At 33.9% G+C, this 16,807-nt stretch overlaps 3 protein-coding genes across 4 annotated transcripts; all 3 read left to right on the plus strand.

Moving 5' to 3' along the window:
* Positions 1-754: 754 nt before the first annotated feature.
* On the plus strand, positions 755-6,459 carry LOC111297320 (nitrate reductase [NADH]-like). The gene is made up of 4 exons (XM_022892061.2): positions 755-2,175; positions 2,273-2,413; positions 3,108-3,340; positions 4,806-6,459. The coding sequence occupies exons 1-4, from the start codon at positions 1,194-1,196 to the stop codon at positions 6,135-6,137; spliced, it is 2,688 nt and encodes an 895-aa protein (XP_022747796.2). The 5' UTR covers positions 755-1,193; the 3' UTR covers positions 6,138-6,459.
* Positions 6,460-11,488: 5,029 nt separating this feature from the next.
* On the plus strand, positions 11,489-12,205 carry LOC111301585 (putative calcium-binding protein CML29). Its single transcript, XM_022897372.2, has one exon. It carries the CDS (start codon positions 11,538-11,540, stop codon positions 12,012-12,014), a length of 477 nt encoding a protein of 158 aa, XP_022753107.1. The 5' UTR covers positions 11,489-11,537; the 3' UTR covers positions 12,015-12,205.
* A 1,778-nt stretch (positions 12,206-13,983) lies between these two features.
* LOC111301592 (putative 6-phosphogluconolactonase 2) lies at positions 13,984-16,680 on the plus strand. 2 transcript variants are annotated; one of them, XR_016340892.1, is made up of 5 exons: positions 13,984-14,326; positions 14,439-14,574; positions 15,200-15,738; positions 15,819-15,951; positions 16,368-16,680. XR_016340892.1 is itself a non-coding variant. In XM_022897385.2 (3 exons), the coding sequence occupies exons 1-3, from the start codon at positions 14,166-14,168 to the stop codon at positions 15,695-15,697; spliced, it is 795 nt and encodes a 264-aa protein (XP_022753120.1). In that variant the 5' UTR covers positions 13,985-14,165; the 3' UTR covers positions 15,698-15,800. The 2 variants fall into 2 exon arrangements, 1 of the variants encoding a protein (XP_022753120.1); XM_022897385.2 differs by lacking the exons at positions 15,819-15,951; positions 16,368-16,680 and having other exon boundaries at positions 13,985-14,326; positions 15,200-15,800.
* Positions 16,681-16,807: the final 127 nt, after the last annotated feature.

The raw sequence follows: 16,807 nt of genomic DNA on the forward strand, positions 1-16,807 counted from the left end.
TAATAAAAATACAAAAATTTATCAATATAAAGTGATAAAGTTTAAAATTTTTTAATATATCAAAATTGATAATATCAACTGTGAGTTATAGTTTTTAATAACAAAACAATATTTTAATTAATTTTTAAAAAAACTTTAAGTGAACCCTTTAAAAATTTTTTTGTTTTTATTCAAATGAATAAAAAAAATTTCTCAATCTAAACCACAAGAGAAAAATTGCGTTAAAAGTAATTAATGTTATTAGACCCAGTCAGTCAAAAGCTCAGGACAGGGTTGAGCTCAGTAAATTCACACAAGAAAGTAGTCTAAGCAAGCTTTGAAAATGCCATTGAACGCCATTTGCACTCTTAAGGATGCTGTATGTGCGAGCGTCACTTATTCTGATGGATAATTATTGGAATTCGAAGTCATAATAGTGATGACATTGGTGTTCTTTTTATCCTCAGATACCAACACTTTCTGTCTTCCAGGAAAGTTATTATCCAGCCAGTGTTTAACTAATTAAGATACCCTAGCTTTATTTACAGAAACAAATCCCTTGGCCCCAAGTTTTCTAGAAAACCGACCCTTCTCAAAAGCAAATAATTTTTTTTTCTAATACTTCATTTTTCACTTTCCAGATATGTTGAAGAAAATTTTCAAAGACAACAATTCTTGTTTCATAGTATTAATTATTTTTTTGAAAAAAAAAAAAAGCAAACCAAATTTTAGTATATATTATAAGTGGTGCATGTTTATTTAGCCTGATGGCATCTGAAAATAATCGTGTGGCTACAGCCCTCTTCACCCACCGCAGCCCCTCGAGCGACGGCTATGTACTTCAGCTGACGCGACGCCCCCCAAACCAAACCAAACCAATAGCAAATTTCTCTCTCAGGAATAAAAAAAGGAGATCAAGTAAACAATTTATTTATGTCATGAAGGAAAAACAAAAGCCTTCGATGTAACCAGATATACAACGCAATCATGCAATCGTCGAGGTCCCCATTTTCCCTCAAGACATTACTATCCCCACCAGCCTAAGCCTATATAGACTCTTTCACCCAATCCCAGTTCCTCCACTTTCTAGTGAAACACAGTCAAAACCAGGAAAAAAAAAAAAGGAAAAAATTGATTGAAAAGAAGGGAAAAAAAGAGTGAGAGAAAGAAAAAGAGTTTTTTTTTTTCTTCTTTTTTTCAAGTAACTCTTAATTATGACGTCTTCCGTCGATAATCAACAATTTATAAGGTGCCTTGAACCGGATTTGAACGGTGTTTTTACACCCTTGAAACCCGGTTCAACTCCAACCCACCGCCCTGTGAAACATGTTTTCGTCGACGATGATTATGACTCTTCCAGCGAAGATGAAGAAAATGAGATCAACCTTTACACAGACGTGATTATCAAATCCAACAACGAGCTTGAACCGTCCATCTTGGACACTAGAGATGAAGCAACCGCTGATAACTGGATCAAGCGTAATCCTTCCATGGTTCGTCTCACGGGGAAACACCCTTTCAACTCTGAAGCCTGCTTGAACCGCCTCATGCACCATGGCTTTATCACCCCTGTTCCTCTTCACTACGTTCGTAACCATGGTCCTGTTCCAAAAGCTTCGTGGGATGACTGGACCATTGAAGTAACCGGTTTAGTTAGAAAACCGATGAAGTTCACCATGGACCAACTAGTAAACGAGTTTCAAAGCCGCGAGTTCCCAGTTACCTTGGTTTGCGCTGGGAACAGACGTAAAGAACAAAATATGATCAAACAAACAATAGGTTTCAATTGGGGTGCTGCTGGGGTTTCCACTTCGGTGTGGAAAGGTGTACCATTGCACGACGTGCTCAAGCGATGTGGGATCTTACGCAAGAAACAGGGGGCCTTCAATGTGTGTTTTGAAGGGGCCGAGGATTTGCCGGGTGGCGGTGGGTCCAAGTATGGAACTAGCATCAAGAAGGAGTTTGCTATGGACCCGTCTCGTGATATTATCTTAGCTTACATGCAAAACGGTGAGCGTTTAACTCCCGATCATGGCTTCCCTGTTCGGATAATCATTCCAGGGTTCATCGGTGGGCGAATGGTGAAATGGCTGAAGAGAATTATCATTACAACCCAAGAATCCGAGAGTTATTATCACTATAAAGATAATAGAGTACTTCCTTCTCATGTTGATGCAGAGCTAGCCAACGCTGAAGGTACCCAAAAAGTAGCATTTTTTTTACAGTGCAGTAAATTATTTTGCATGGGAAATGCTAATATTGATAATGAAAAATGGTGATGTAATGTTTGCAGCTTGGTGGTATAAGCCAGAATACATCATCAATGAGTTGAACATCAACTCGGTGATAACGACGCCTTGTCATGAAGAGATCTTGCCAATCAACTCGTGGACCACTCATAGGCCGTACACTTTGAGAGGCTATGCATATTCTGGTGAGTTCTTTGGACAGATACTTTTTTCTTTTTTTTCTTTGTTTTCAAGGGGAATCTTTTCAACCGTACGTACAAAAGACCCCGACATGGTTTGCTTTTAGCTGAGTCCCATACACCACTGCAAAACTGGAAAAGATTATAGGTTGCCCTCTAATAGATGCCCCCTATCTTTTGTTAGATTAGATAGAAAGAAAAATGCATTCAAAAAAATTCCAGCCTATCGATGGGAATCCATATGTGTCGTAGATTTTAGTAAAAAAAAACTTAATTTGATCATCTTTCTTTTTTATATGAAAAGCTTCTTTTGTTTGTTGGCTCGAGTTACATAATCTCCTTTGGAATTTCCTTAAAACATTTGCCTTTTAGACGTCACATGAATAAGAATATAGGATAGATAGAAAATGTTCTTTTTTCCTTATCATTTTGGGAAAAGCTTTGGTGGTTTAGTTCCAAATCTCAAGAACCCTATAAAATCTTGAAGAGAAAAATCTTTAGAGAATTCTTTTTCTTTTATCAAATGCCAATTTCTGTTCTAACACAAGAGAGAAAGAAAAAAAAATGTTTAAGGTAAAAATGTAAACGCCGAGTTGTTTGACTGAAACTTGTGTGCCTGTGGGCAATGGGAATTAATCTTCCAGCTATTTTGAGAAAAGTCGTGAAACTGAAGGTGCTTTTTGGTGTAAATTGAAAACAGGGGGTGGGAAGAAGGTGACACGTGTGGAGGTTACAATGGACGGTGGTGAAACGTGGCAAGTATGCACCCTAGACCACCCTGAAAAGCCAAACAAATATGGCAAATTCTGGTGCTGGTGCTTCTGGTTGCTGGAGGTGGAGGTGCTTGACCTGCTGGGAGCCAAAGAGATATCGGTTCGAGCCTGGGATGAGACCCTTAACACCCAGCCCGAGAAGCTCATTTGGAATGTCATGGTAAGTAATTAACAACGTCTACTTTTTTACTACGGCATATTCTACAGTACTAGGGAAGTTGATTTGTCTCATCAATCTTGATTAACTATTTAAATTCTGACACGTGTTAATTAAGTGGTCAAAACTGACTAAAGGTACAGTTGCGGCGGTAACCGCAGCCAATTAAGGTTAGGCTAGAACGAGGATCCAGAAAAAAAATTTTAATAAATGAGAATCGATTTAGAATTTTAGTATTCTTCGTTGGGTTTGGTTCGAATAATTTTTAATTTAGTTCAGATTTAAATATATATTAAATTTTTATTAAATTTTGAATTAAAAAATAAAAAATAAAAAAATTGAATCAAATTAAATTATATATTTTTATTAATTTATATATTTTTTAATTTTTTGTAAAACAAAATAATTATTTTATATCTAAAGTTACTTAAATATATTAAAATTATATTAATATAATACATAAAAATAAAAAAATTTAAATTTAAAAATTTGAGGAAATGAACTAAATTAAAACTAATAAAATTTAATTTAGATTAATTCAAAAGGAAAATAGGTTTGAATTTGTATCATATTTTAAAAATTTATAATATTATAAATTATATAAAAAATTAAATCGAATTTGATTTGATTTGAACCTTATCACCTAAAGATAAGTAAAGTGGGATCTAATTGATTGTTTTAATTGATGGAAATATATTTACTTTTATTAAATCGGTTTGATGTATTTGTTTAATTTGGTTAATGATCAATTAGAAAACAATTTAATTATGTAATTCAACTGATTTTTTATATTTAAAATTAATAATTGAATCAATCAAATTAATTAATTATTATATTTTAATAAATTTTAAAAAAATATTATATAATATTCACATATATAAAAATATTTTATTTATATGTTTGAGAATGATAAATATGATATTAATGGCAAAATTATAAAATGAGTTTTATTGAATGAAAATTAATAATAAAAAAATGAAAAATATGATTTTTTTTTATTGAATTGATTAATCTATTTTGATTCTGTTATTTGTTATTATTAAAAATAGAATGATCTATTTCATTTTTTTAAAGAAATTGATTAAATCAATTTTTAATTTTTTAAAATCGATTCATTCATTGCTCACTCTTAAACTAGACGACAGGTGATGCCATTGGTGCCTTGTGCTTGGTGGAATTGTGTTCCTTCATATCACCCATGGATTACTCCTAGGGCCAAAATATAATCTGCTCCTGAGTGAAAATTTTTCAAAGCATAAAGAATTAATATGTTCTAAAAACAAGAAAAAAAAAACAAAGAATTAGATTTTTTTCTTTAAAAGCCAAAAATGTTTTCAACTTCAAACTAATTATAACTCAAGCTAATATATTATGGTATAAACTAAAATTTCAAAAACTTTTGGCAAAATAAGTAATTTAATTTTGTTTAAAGGAAAAGTCAATGGTTCAATTTAATCATATGTGACAGGGAATGATGAACAACTGCTGGTTCCGTGTAAAAACAAACGTATGCAAGCCGCACAAAGGAGAAATCGGCATTGTTTTCGAGCACCCAACGTTGCCTGGCAACCAATCCGGTGGGTGGATGGCTAAGGAACGACACCTTGAAAAATCAACCGATGCAAACTCGACCTTAAAGAAGAGTATCTCATCTCCTTTCATGAACACTGCCTCCAAAACATTTTCAATGTCCGAAGTCAAGAAACACAACTCCGCTGAATCTGCTTGGATAGTCGTCCATGGTCACATCTACGATTGCACTCGGTTCCTCAAGGATCACCCTGGTGGCGCTGACAGTATTTTGATCAATGCTGGAACCGATTGCACTGAAGAATTTGACGCAATTCACTCTGATAAAGCCAAGAAACTGTTAGAAGATTATCGAATCGGAGAGTTGATCACAACGGGTTATGTTTCCGACTCGTCTATGTCATCGCCTAATAACTCCCTGCATGGGGCATCGAATGTAAGCCTTTTAGCCCCTATGAAAGAAGTTGCGCCCACAAGACCTGTAGCGCTGGTTCCACATGAGAAAATCCCATGCAAACTCGCCGAAAAGAGATCGATCTCTCACGACGTTCGTTTGTTTAGATTTGCATTGCCATCCGACGATCAAGTGCTAGGATTGCCCGTAGGAAAGCACATATTTTTGTTTGCCACGATTGATGATAAGCTTTGCATCAGAGCCTACACCCCAACCAGCACCATTGATGAAGTAGGCCACTTTGATCTAGTGGTCAAGGTTTATTTCAAAGGGGTGCACCCGAAAATCCCTAATGGAGGGCTCATGTCACAATATTTGGACTCTCTGCCACTAGGGTCATTGCTAGACGTAAAGGGTCCTTTGGGTCACATTGAATACACTGGTCGTGGCAACTTTTTAGTTCATGGCCAAACCAAGTTTGGCAAGAAGCTGGCAATGTTGGCAGGTGGAACAGGGATCACCCCGATTTATCAAGTCATCCAAGCTATCTTGAAGGACCCGGAGGATAAGACAGAGATGTATGTAGTCTATGCGAACCGAACCGAAGATGATATTTTGTTGAAAGAAGATCTTGACGGTTGGGCTAAGAAGCATGAACACTTGAAGGTGTGGTACGTGGTGCGAGAATCAATCAGGGAAGGATGGGAATATAGCTTGGGTTTCATCACGGAAAGCATATTGAGAGAGCACATCCCGGAAGGCTCCAAGGACACTCTTGCGTTAGCTTGTGGACCGCCGCCAATGATTCAGTTTGCTGTGCAGCCTAATTTGGAGAAGATGAACTATGACGTTAAGGATTCTTTGTTGATTTTTTAGGAAAGGATGGATGGGATGATGAAGTTTGTGTATATATGAATATTATTATATTCCTTGCATTATTCCCTTTTTTTTTTTTCTTTAATTTGTTTTATGATGCACGCTCCCTTAAAAAATAGAAAGAAAGTTACTAGGAAAGATTTAGCAAATTTTCTCTTTATTATTCTTTTCAATGTTGAGCAACAGCTCGATTTGAGTACTAGAAGTATATTTCTCTGGTGGAGGTTGTTCGGTTCAAAACAGGAAAAAAAAATCTACTTGCATCAAGTTCTTTGTAAATATCTTTCCATCATAAAAAATAATTCCAAAGTCTTGGCTGAAATATCCAACTTTATACTACCACTTAATGTTTATTTAATTAGTGATTTTTTTGTCGTCATCAATGTGGTCTGAATAGTAGTAGTAATTTTTAAAACAGTACTGATTAATTTTTTAAACCCAAATTAACAATTTTAGTTTAGTTTATAGATATTCATAGTGAGCGGTGTTTGATATTAAATTAATTATCGATCAAGTCAAAGTTTTTCTTTTTGTGAGTTTTGAAAACTCAAACCGCAATGTACCTCAAATAAACTATTAATTAATTTGACTTTAATTAAGGCTGCACTTGGGATTAGTGGGATAGCTTCTATCATAAAAAAAAAATGTATTTTATGATTGGATCTCTCGAACTGAGCAATAAAGAGGAAACAGAGATTAATGATAGCTTGGAACACAAAATTCCTTCTATCAATTGGTTTGTTTAATTTGGACATTATTTTCATGGACTGATTTCCATTTCACCAACCAAATGATTATATTAAAGAAGTACTCAATCACTTCACAATAGGTTTCTTCACAGTATAATTTTTTGTAATATTTAGAAAAAAGCAATTTCGTGGCAGGTATCTTGAGCCATGGCATTCTATATGAAAAATTAATTTCTAAAAATGATAAGTTGTCCTTCAGAAAATGGAAATGCTTCTTCTTTAAACCATCCTGGATGCAGATAAGGAGTTAAGTTCACTTGCAGATGATTCGCGTACTACTGAAAATGAAAAATGAAGCTTGAAAGTGTCTCCTTATAATTTGACAGATTTTGCATTGACCAATATACATCAACATTGTCCAATTTTCCCCTTAGCTAGAGGCAACAAAGCAAAAGGTGGTCACCTATGGCTTGGAAACCATTTTTCTTACAAAGTAAAAGAGGGTGGGGAAACTTGCCTTTGTGATCCCAATTGAAGAAAATGCCAACGATCTTTTCATGCATCGACTATAAAAAGCAATTGAAGTGCACTGCACTTATACTAGGCACTGACAATCTATCTGATACAGTAGTAAAATCTCAAAACGGTTTTCGAATTTTACACCATTTGATATCATTCGCAATCAAAACAGTTAAAAGAAAAGACTAGAAATTTCGTCTACCACACACGCACACACACACACAAAAGAAAACCACGAGCCAGCATAGGGGAAGTAAGCGTGAATTAGAGCGTGGGTCCACTGGAAAGAGCAGTTGTTTTTTGGGAATCGCCGCGACCGACAGGCAGCTGCATGCATGGCTGCTCCTCTTGCTGTGAGCCAAATTAACAACCCATTAGTTGGTAAATGGATGCCTTTGGTTCTTGGAATGTTGAAAGGTCATCTTTGCTTAGTTTCCGCCCTCGCTCGCCTTACATCGGCCTGGCCCCTTGCTCATTTTTGTCTTTTTTCAATTCACACTTTTAACTGTTCAGATCTTTCGTCTCTCACCTCTTACATATATTTAATTATAAATGTTTCAAGTCTTACAATTACCAAGTGGGAATCAAACCAGAAAATCATCTCAAGGTGTTTCTCACCTTGAGTTTGAGTGCTATGGTCAAATACCATTTAAACAACAAGGTTTATACTAGATAGATTGTTCCTTTTTTTATGGTACCAAGATCTTGTTTTACATCATATTTCACTGCTGGATCTCTAGCAGCTCCCATGAATCTCAAATATTTTAATCGGATGTTGTTGCTTTTGAATAGTCCTTTTATAGAACTTACCTGCCCTGTCAGGAATCTCTTGATTACTTACTAGTCGCTATACATTTAACTGAATCTTGTTCCAATCACTTGAAACCTTGTCGGCTAACCCCTAAACTCAAATCTAAATGATTCTTTTGGTTAAGAGGACAGAAAGATTTAAGAAAGCATTTGAAATTATACCATGAGTCCGTGACAGTTAGTATTACATGCGCATATGCTGAATCAATCAACAAGATTTTGATAATGGTTTTGAAATTCAAGTCAGCTGGGGTGAATATAAACAAGAAACAATTGTGAAGGGGCACAAGGGGCGATTGCAAAGTATTAGCTGAGGAAAATTCATCTATCCAAATCAAGCATTTTCCTAGTTTCAGTCAAACAAAATTTGTTGACAAAGAAATATCTTATTATGAGTCTAAAACTTAATCTAATTTGTTCATATAACTATTTTTAAGAAATGATATTATATATATCTGAAATTTAAATCTTAATATTTGAAAATTTTTCACTTTTATTTTAAATTACAACCTTCTTTGTTAAAAAATAAATTTATTATTATATGTATATGTAAACCATATATTACTGCTTTGTGTGGCCGTGCCATGATAAATAAAAAAAATTGGTAGATAGGCAAATTTTAGTAGAACATTTAAGACTTTAATTTTTCTTAAAAGTGCCTTTGACTATGAGACAGGCTTGGGAAACTATGGGCTTTAGCCCCTGATCTTCCTCCAGAAAAATGTAATTAGAATTATTATTCATTTTAAGAAAAAAAAAAAAAACCCAATTTCTGAAATAAACGTCATAGCTAATAAATTTTTAATTTCCGACTATATATTATTTTTGTTATCTACTTATCTTTGAAATGTCATTTAGGATAATTTAATTGGTTCAAATGTAAGTGGCTAGAAATTAGAATATTGATACGAAAGTGCGCACAATTTGGAAATGGTATCTAAAGACTTTGGGTGGAAGCTTGTAACGTTTGATAATTTCCAAGGACAGCAAATTTGTGCTGTCACTTTCCCAACTCCCGCAGACGTCCGGTTAACAATTGACCAAAAATTAGTAAGTTACATTATTTATTATTATTTTTTTTAATAAAGGAGGCCCTAACTAAAAGTGGTATCGGATCAAATTTTATTCTATTTTTTAGATAATATATAATATTATAAATTTTTAAATTTTAATTCAAATTCAAATCATTTTTTTTTTAAATTGATTCGATTCAAATCAAATTCTATTTTTTGATTTAATGGTTTTTAAATTTAATTTTTATATATTTTTAATATGATTTTTAATATATTTTAATATATTTAGATATAAAATAATTATTTTTATTTTATAAAATTTAAAAAAAATATATTAATAAAAATATATAATTATGCATGATAAGGTTTTTCACTTTTTAATCTAAAATCTAATTTAAACTTAATATATACACTTAATACCTAAACTTAATCATAATTGGATAAAAAATCTGATATAAAACAAATAGAATATTGTAGTTTTGATTCTTCTTTCAATTTTTTCAATTTTTTTAACCTCTAGTTGTAGTTTGAGGATAGGAAAAATGATCGTGAACACAAATACTAAGATTCGAACTACAAACTTATTGAATGCTACTTCTTATAGGTAATTAAATAAATTAATTGAATTAAAATTTGAATTTCTTATTATAATTACATGTTACAAACCCAAATCTTCAAACAAGATGGACAAGGTGGTGAAGTCTGTCGAATGTATTGTGTGATCGTAACATACCTTTAAAATTAAAAAGTAAAATTATATAAAATAACTATAAGGCCTACATTATTATATAGAACTACGTGTTGGGCTGTTAAGAAATAACATGAGAAGAAAATGAATGTAACGGAGATAAGGATGCTTAGATGGATGTGTGGTAAAACTAAAAAAGATAAAATCAAAAATGAAAAATTTTGAGAAAAATTAGGATAGTCCAAATTGAAAAGAAGATAAGAAAAGGTCATTTGCAATAGTTTAAACATGTGAAATGTAAGCCTAACTATACATTAGTTAAGATAATTGAGTTTCTAGATTTAGGAAAGATCAAAATATTTAGAGATAGAGTACGAAAGATATGTATATAAAAAATAAAAAACAATATGATGATTAAGGAATTAAATGAAAATGTGGTTGTTGACAGAAATAAGTAATGCAAAAAGATTTAAATTACAACTTAACTTAATTTTCTTATTTAATTTTTGATATAGTCGACTCAGTGTATGTGATATAAGATTTAGTATATTATTGTTGTTATTACAAACCCAAACCATATTATTAAAATAAAAAAGGGTTGTAGCCATTCTTGTATTAATCTAATAGGTAAAATTAAATACACTGAAGACTGTTATGGAATGTGATTTTTGACCCTTTTGAAATCATTTGGATCTTTGGTGATATAGTGTTCATTTTTTGTCTTTTGTTAGAATATTTGATCATATATGGCCTTGTATTGGAATTGAGCGTTTTGCGTTCCGAAGTCAAGGGGATGGAACTTAGGTATTGATGTAAAATAGGCCAGGTTTATAATATAGAAATAGTTTATTTTTTCAGCTCACCCCATTTGCTCAAGGTCAGAAATTTGCATTGCCCATTTCTCTGTTTCATTAACACCGCTGGGTACCACTAAATTTCCGTAAAATATTGACTTGCGTCCAAGCTCTAGCCCAAAAAAAATGTAAAGTCCAACCCACTGTTTAACCTTCCTCTCAGTTAAAGCCAGTCCAATTGACTGAACCTTTTTTGCCCGAAGTGAGGGTGCCAAATCCAAGAAATGTGTGCTAAGAGCCTCAAGCCACTATGAAAAATTGAAAACCCTTTTTAATCGAGAGGTGGGTCTCATTTTCGACTCCCCCGGCCCTTTTACTTTCGGCCGAAGACCCGCGCTTCCGACGTAATAACCAGTTTAAAATTTCTGATTTTGTGACCCAATATCCATTCTCCCCAAAAATTTGTTTGTCCATCTTGCAGGATCTTCTGCATCAGTGTGGGGGTTTAGTTTATAAATTTACCAGTTTTCCTGATTTTTGAAGCATGAAATCAAAGGATATTTTGTTATTCTTCTAAGTTTTTCTCAGAAAGAATGATTCCTGCTTGGATGTGTCACTATTGTAAAATTGAATATTGCTTATATTATTTTATCAAGAATCCTAGAAAGCAAGAAGTATTTAGCTGGGAGCCAAAAATTCCCAGGATAAGGCACCTTTAAGCATAAGAATCTGACATTATTTTCGCTTCAACTTTATGTCGACACAAAGGTACCACCGTGCCAAAAAAGAAAATGTGATCCACTGCTTTCCACTGGTTATTTATAGGAAGGGATGAGCAAGGAGCTTAGGCAAAGGTAAGTTGAATAGTGAATTTAATTATAAGCTACATGGCTCAACTGGGGTCGTCTCTGTCTGCAGAAACTGAGACACTGAGCAATGTCCTAAGCCTGGTGGAGGCATTCAGAGCATTTGATGCAGACAATGATGGCGCAATCAATGCTGCAGAGCTGGGTGGAATCCTGGGTTCGCTCGGTTACAACGCTAGCGAACAAGATGTAAGGGAAATGATGCAACAAGGAGACACTAACAAGGATGGATTGCTGAGCATTGAAGAGTTCCTGGACATGAACACAAAGGACATGGCACTTGGGGACCTTGCCCAATTTCTCAGAAGCGCTTCTCAAGCTTTTGATGCTGATAGGGATGTAGCTCTGACAGCAACGGAGTTATATGAAGTTATGGGGAACCTTGGAATTGAATTGTCCCTGGAGGATTGCCAAGATGTTGTTGCTTCCATGGATGCAGATGGTGATGGAGCTGTTAGCTTGGATGACTTCAAACTAATAGTTAATTCCCTCCTCTAGATTAATCTCCAACTTCAATTCCTGTAGGTATTAACGAAACCAAATCCATGTTTTACTCTATCTAAGACTCTGCTGGGAGCTTTCATTTCCATGCATATGGGAACAAGAACTCAAGATCAGATGCTAGCAAAAGTCCTCTATGTTAGTATTTCTCTTACTATAAATAAAAACATGAACTTTGTTTAATAGAAGTGACCAACTGTTCCTGCATGTCACACAGTAATATTGGAAGCTTTTTCTTTTGAAAGAAGATGTGCAATTCTCCACTATGATAATATCAGCCATGTATTCCACTGCTTCAGGAAACCAAGGATTACCTGGCAATTGTTTTCTCTGTCCCGTGTCGATCAAATTATTTGTGTGGGATTAATCGAAGAAACTGATCGAGGATAAAAGGAGTACTTAAAAGATATGAATATCACTTACTTCGTACTTGTTCAGCCTTATCTGTATCCAAAGCAAAAGCTACTTAGGATACAACAAGTATAGGCAGAGGCAGCCCCTTTTTTTTTTTGTCACTATGTACATATAGGCTTACTGTTCACCTGGCTTGCTGGCCAGGGCTCGCGCAGTAGACAGTATCACAGTACCAATATTTATGGACACATTTATTTATTTATTTATCTTTTGCATCCATCCAAAAGACAAAACTCAATTTGATAATTCATCCATTTATTGTTTTTGGTGGTTGGACTTGGCGCCACGTACATTTGAATCTTCTCTTCACCACCTGATTCACTAAGTTAACTATTAATAATTAACTAGTGCAAAATTATACACCATTAAACAATTTACACAACTACAACACTGCTCATAGCAAGCGTGGTTTTCTTTAATTTGCAAAAATAATTTAAATTATGTTACACTAAAAAAAATAATTCTCTCACGTGATTTCATTTTTTTTTCTTTAATTGTCATGATTACATTAATAATATTTAAGGAGGGGATTTTTTTTTTTGTCATTTGTGTTTGATATAAAGAATGCAAAATATAAAGAAAGAAAGAGGTTATGTATAAAATTGTAAATAAAATTATTAATTTAAATTGAATAAACATTTTTCACTTATTTAAAGAATTGAATCCACCAAAAAAAAAAAGTGTAAATCCACCCACTTTTTTTTGTTTCTCTCTTCTTATATCTCTCCTACCGAATGAAGGGAACCATGAAAATAAAGCAATTTTTCCGTCAATCCTCTCCTTTTCATTCTTCTTTCCTTAGTACCAAACGCAATATAAATGTTTAGGCAGTATGCTGACAGATGGAATAGTTATCCAAAAATACTTAAATGATGTAAAATATGGTTAAAAGTCATCTAATGAAACATCATATTTTTATAGCATTATGGAATATGTTACAAAATAAAAAGACTATAATAATATTGAATCTCAAAATTTTAGTAGTCTACCGTTATTGTTTTTTTTTTTTTTTATCCCTTAGCCTAAATTAAGTTTTGTTGTTGAATGTATACAAAAATATGAATTCCAATCCAATTTTAACTACGAACTAGAGCCGGTAGCCCCTCTCTCTATTTTAATATCTTGATCATTTTCGCATCGGAAAGTAAAACAAAGAAAAACCCAAGCCAATGTACACAAGAGTGAAGAAACTGAGAAAGGACTGACGAGGAGCTTGAGCTAAACCCACCAATTGGAAAATGGTGATTTGCCCTGGGTTTTGTGGTTCCATAGATTTGAAGGGTGATAGGACTAAATGGGTTTGGTGGTCGTGGTCCTGACACAGGCCGACCACTAACTGCTGTCCATTTCCCCAGTAAGTTCATACTTATCCAACTACAGTCAAACTTTTCAAACAAGAAGCAACACGTGTTTTATTGCCCCAGAACAACATCAAATCTTCAGAACCGACAAGGGGCTGTTTCGTAATTTAAAAGTGAGAATCCTAGTGCTAAATGATAACAACTAGCTAGGGTTTCGCATGCTCCTTTCTTTATGGTGGGAAAAAGTTGGTAATTTAATGTTTATCCCATTTCTTCAAGATACGTGAAGAAAGCCTGCATCATTTTCAATTCATGTGCTTTACTGTAATTAATTAAATACCCAAATACATTTCTCTCTCTCTATCTCTCGACTCCCTGAAGCTAGTATAAATTGGTAAGTTATTTGTTGAGAAGTAATTACGTTGGAGTGGCAATGGAGAAGATAGAAGCGCCAGAGTTGAGACTATTTGATAGTAGTGAGGAGCTGTCGTCAGGTCTTGCTGACTATGTGCTTCAAGTTGCTGAATCTGCTGTGAAAGAGAGAGGCTCTTTTTCTCTTGTTCTGTCTGGAGGAGACATACCAAAGCGTTTAGGGTCTGTATAAACTTTTGCATGCAACATTCATTAATATTTGCATTCTTTACCCTATTTTTTTTGGTTTGAAGAATGAAGAATGAAGAATTACATGCATGATTTTGTAATGTAGGAAACTGACCAAGGCACCGTTCTTGAGAGTAGTGGACTGGTTGAAATGGCATGTTTTTTGGGCGGAGGAGAACGTAGTCGCCAAGCGCCACCCTGATAGCTTCTATTGGCAAGCCAAAGAATGTTTCATCTCCAAGGTTTTTTTTTTTTTTTTCTGTTTAATTTCCCTTTGAATATATGTTATTTCTCGGTAATGAGCTGGATTATTATAGTAGTAAACTGTAAAACTGAGAGGAGATAAAGGATTAATTGACGAAGTTCGACGATAATTTTGAATTAAATAATGTTTGGTTAGTATCCTTATGTTTGGAATTGTTGTTGTCTTTGAGCAATCAGAAACTGGGCATTTATGGCTGGCCGTTTGAACACGGGGTGGGAGGGCTGGGTTTAAACTCGTGTAGTGTGCAAAAAGTGTTAAGAATTGACAGCCCCTTTGTCCTTTTCTCCGTCCAATTTTCACGGAGAAATAACTTATATATTTATGTTTATTTATTTTGAGTGTAATATATATAAAATATTATCTTGTAATGGTATATTGAATATAAAATATTTTATTTTTATTAAATTTATATAAAATTTTTATTTTTTAATATAATTTTCGTATCATATTAAAGTATTTTGTCACGTTTAAAAAATGTGATAAATTATTCCTTTTGTTTTATTTTGTAATATTTTTTTAACTGGTTTCACGAAATTTAGAAAAAAAATATTGACTTTAATATATCTAATATTAAATTTTAATTATTTACGAATTTAATACAGGTTCCTTTACTGCCAGCGCACGTTATCTCAGTGAGTCACGGTGTCTCGGGGGAGTCAGCGGCCAGTGGCTATGAGTTCTCCATCAGACAACAAGTGAAAAATCGAACGGTTCAAGTATCTCCATCAAGCGACTGTCCCAGATTCGATCTTGTCCTCCTGACGTTAGGTTCCCACGGCCACGTGGCATCTCTTTATTCTAATCACCCGGTGTTGGAAGAAGATTCTCAGTGGGTTGCTTGTGTTTCTAAAGACGCTGCAACGGAAAGCGTGACCCTCACTCTCCCCGTCATCAATGCTGCTGCCAACGTGGCGATTGTGGCGTCGGGTATGGATCTGGCGCGTCCTTTTATGGATGCAATGGTGGGCCAAAAGCCCATTAGATCACACCCAGCCAAAATGGTCTCGCCTCAGCATGGAAACGTCGTTTGGTTTGTGGATGCTTCTGCTGCTTCCTTGTTCCTACGTGGCAATGAAGTGTTTGCCACGTCAGCAACCTAGTTCATTTATTACCTTTGTTAATTATTATCACCTAGAAAGAGGTATATATATTTTTTATTTGGAAAATGTTATAAATCAATTTGAAGGGATTCATAGACATGCATCTTATGTGATTTTCCAGATCATGAGACCCAAGCTCCAGTCAACCAAATAACATTTGTGTGTGATCGTATTCGGAAACTAAAATTGCTGTTTCATGCAAAAGGAGTTGGTTTCTTACGTAGAGTATAATACTCCAATGAAAACCCCAATAGGTAACTGATCCTCTCAACATCATCATCGGTTCAAGCTTAACTGCTCCATCCAATTTATTCCTATGGTATTGAAATTTGCAACACTTGCAGGGTTTGAGTAGTATACTTTGTGTCCGATTGATTCCAATGGTATACGTATGAAAATAAATATCAAAATTAATTCAGTTTATTTAAATAATTATTTTTAAAAAATAATATTTAATAATTTTAAAATTCGAATTTTAATACTTATAATTATTTCTCTAATTTCTATAATTAAATCCAAGTATTTCCTAACAATAAATTCTCCATAGCTTCAAATCGTTAAATTATACTCCAATGTTTTTATTTTCTAAGAACAGTTTGTGTAGATTATTAGTATTATTTATAACTCAAAGTTAGGTTACTGATATTGGTGCTGAAACTGCTGAAAACAGCTGAAAACACTGAAATGGTCAAATGGAAAGAAAGATGAATCTCCAACATCTATGAGCTAGACAATTTTGTTGCTGTCGAGGCTGTGAATCAAAGGCATAATTAGCCTATTGGAGCTTTTTTTTGAAGATTCAAACACTTGAATTTAAATGGGATAATGATTTTTTATTTGAGCTCAATTGCTAGTAAAGCTATAAAGCATAGACTACTTGGGATATAATTAAATGGATTATACATGTATGCATCCAAGGAATGTGGGGTGCAACTTTAAAATCTCTTATGGAGTAGAATGGGTCGAGACAAACTTTGGGATACTATTGACTGTATTATTAAAAGAGAAATTATTGCATTCATTGTAGTGAATATTTTAATTTCATAAGTGAAATTAATAAATAATATATACCTCTATATTAAAAAAAAAAACTCATTAAAAAAAAAGGGA

This window comes from Durio zibethinus, chromosome 3 (assembly GCF_047325235.1).
Source record: "Durio zibethinus cultivar Kanyao isolate XHJ-2024 chromosome 3, ASM4732523v1, whole genome shotgun sequence".
NCBI classification, from domain to species: Eukaryota; Viridiplantae; Streptophyta; class Magnoliopsida; order Malvales; family Malvaceae; genus Durio; species Durio zibethinus.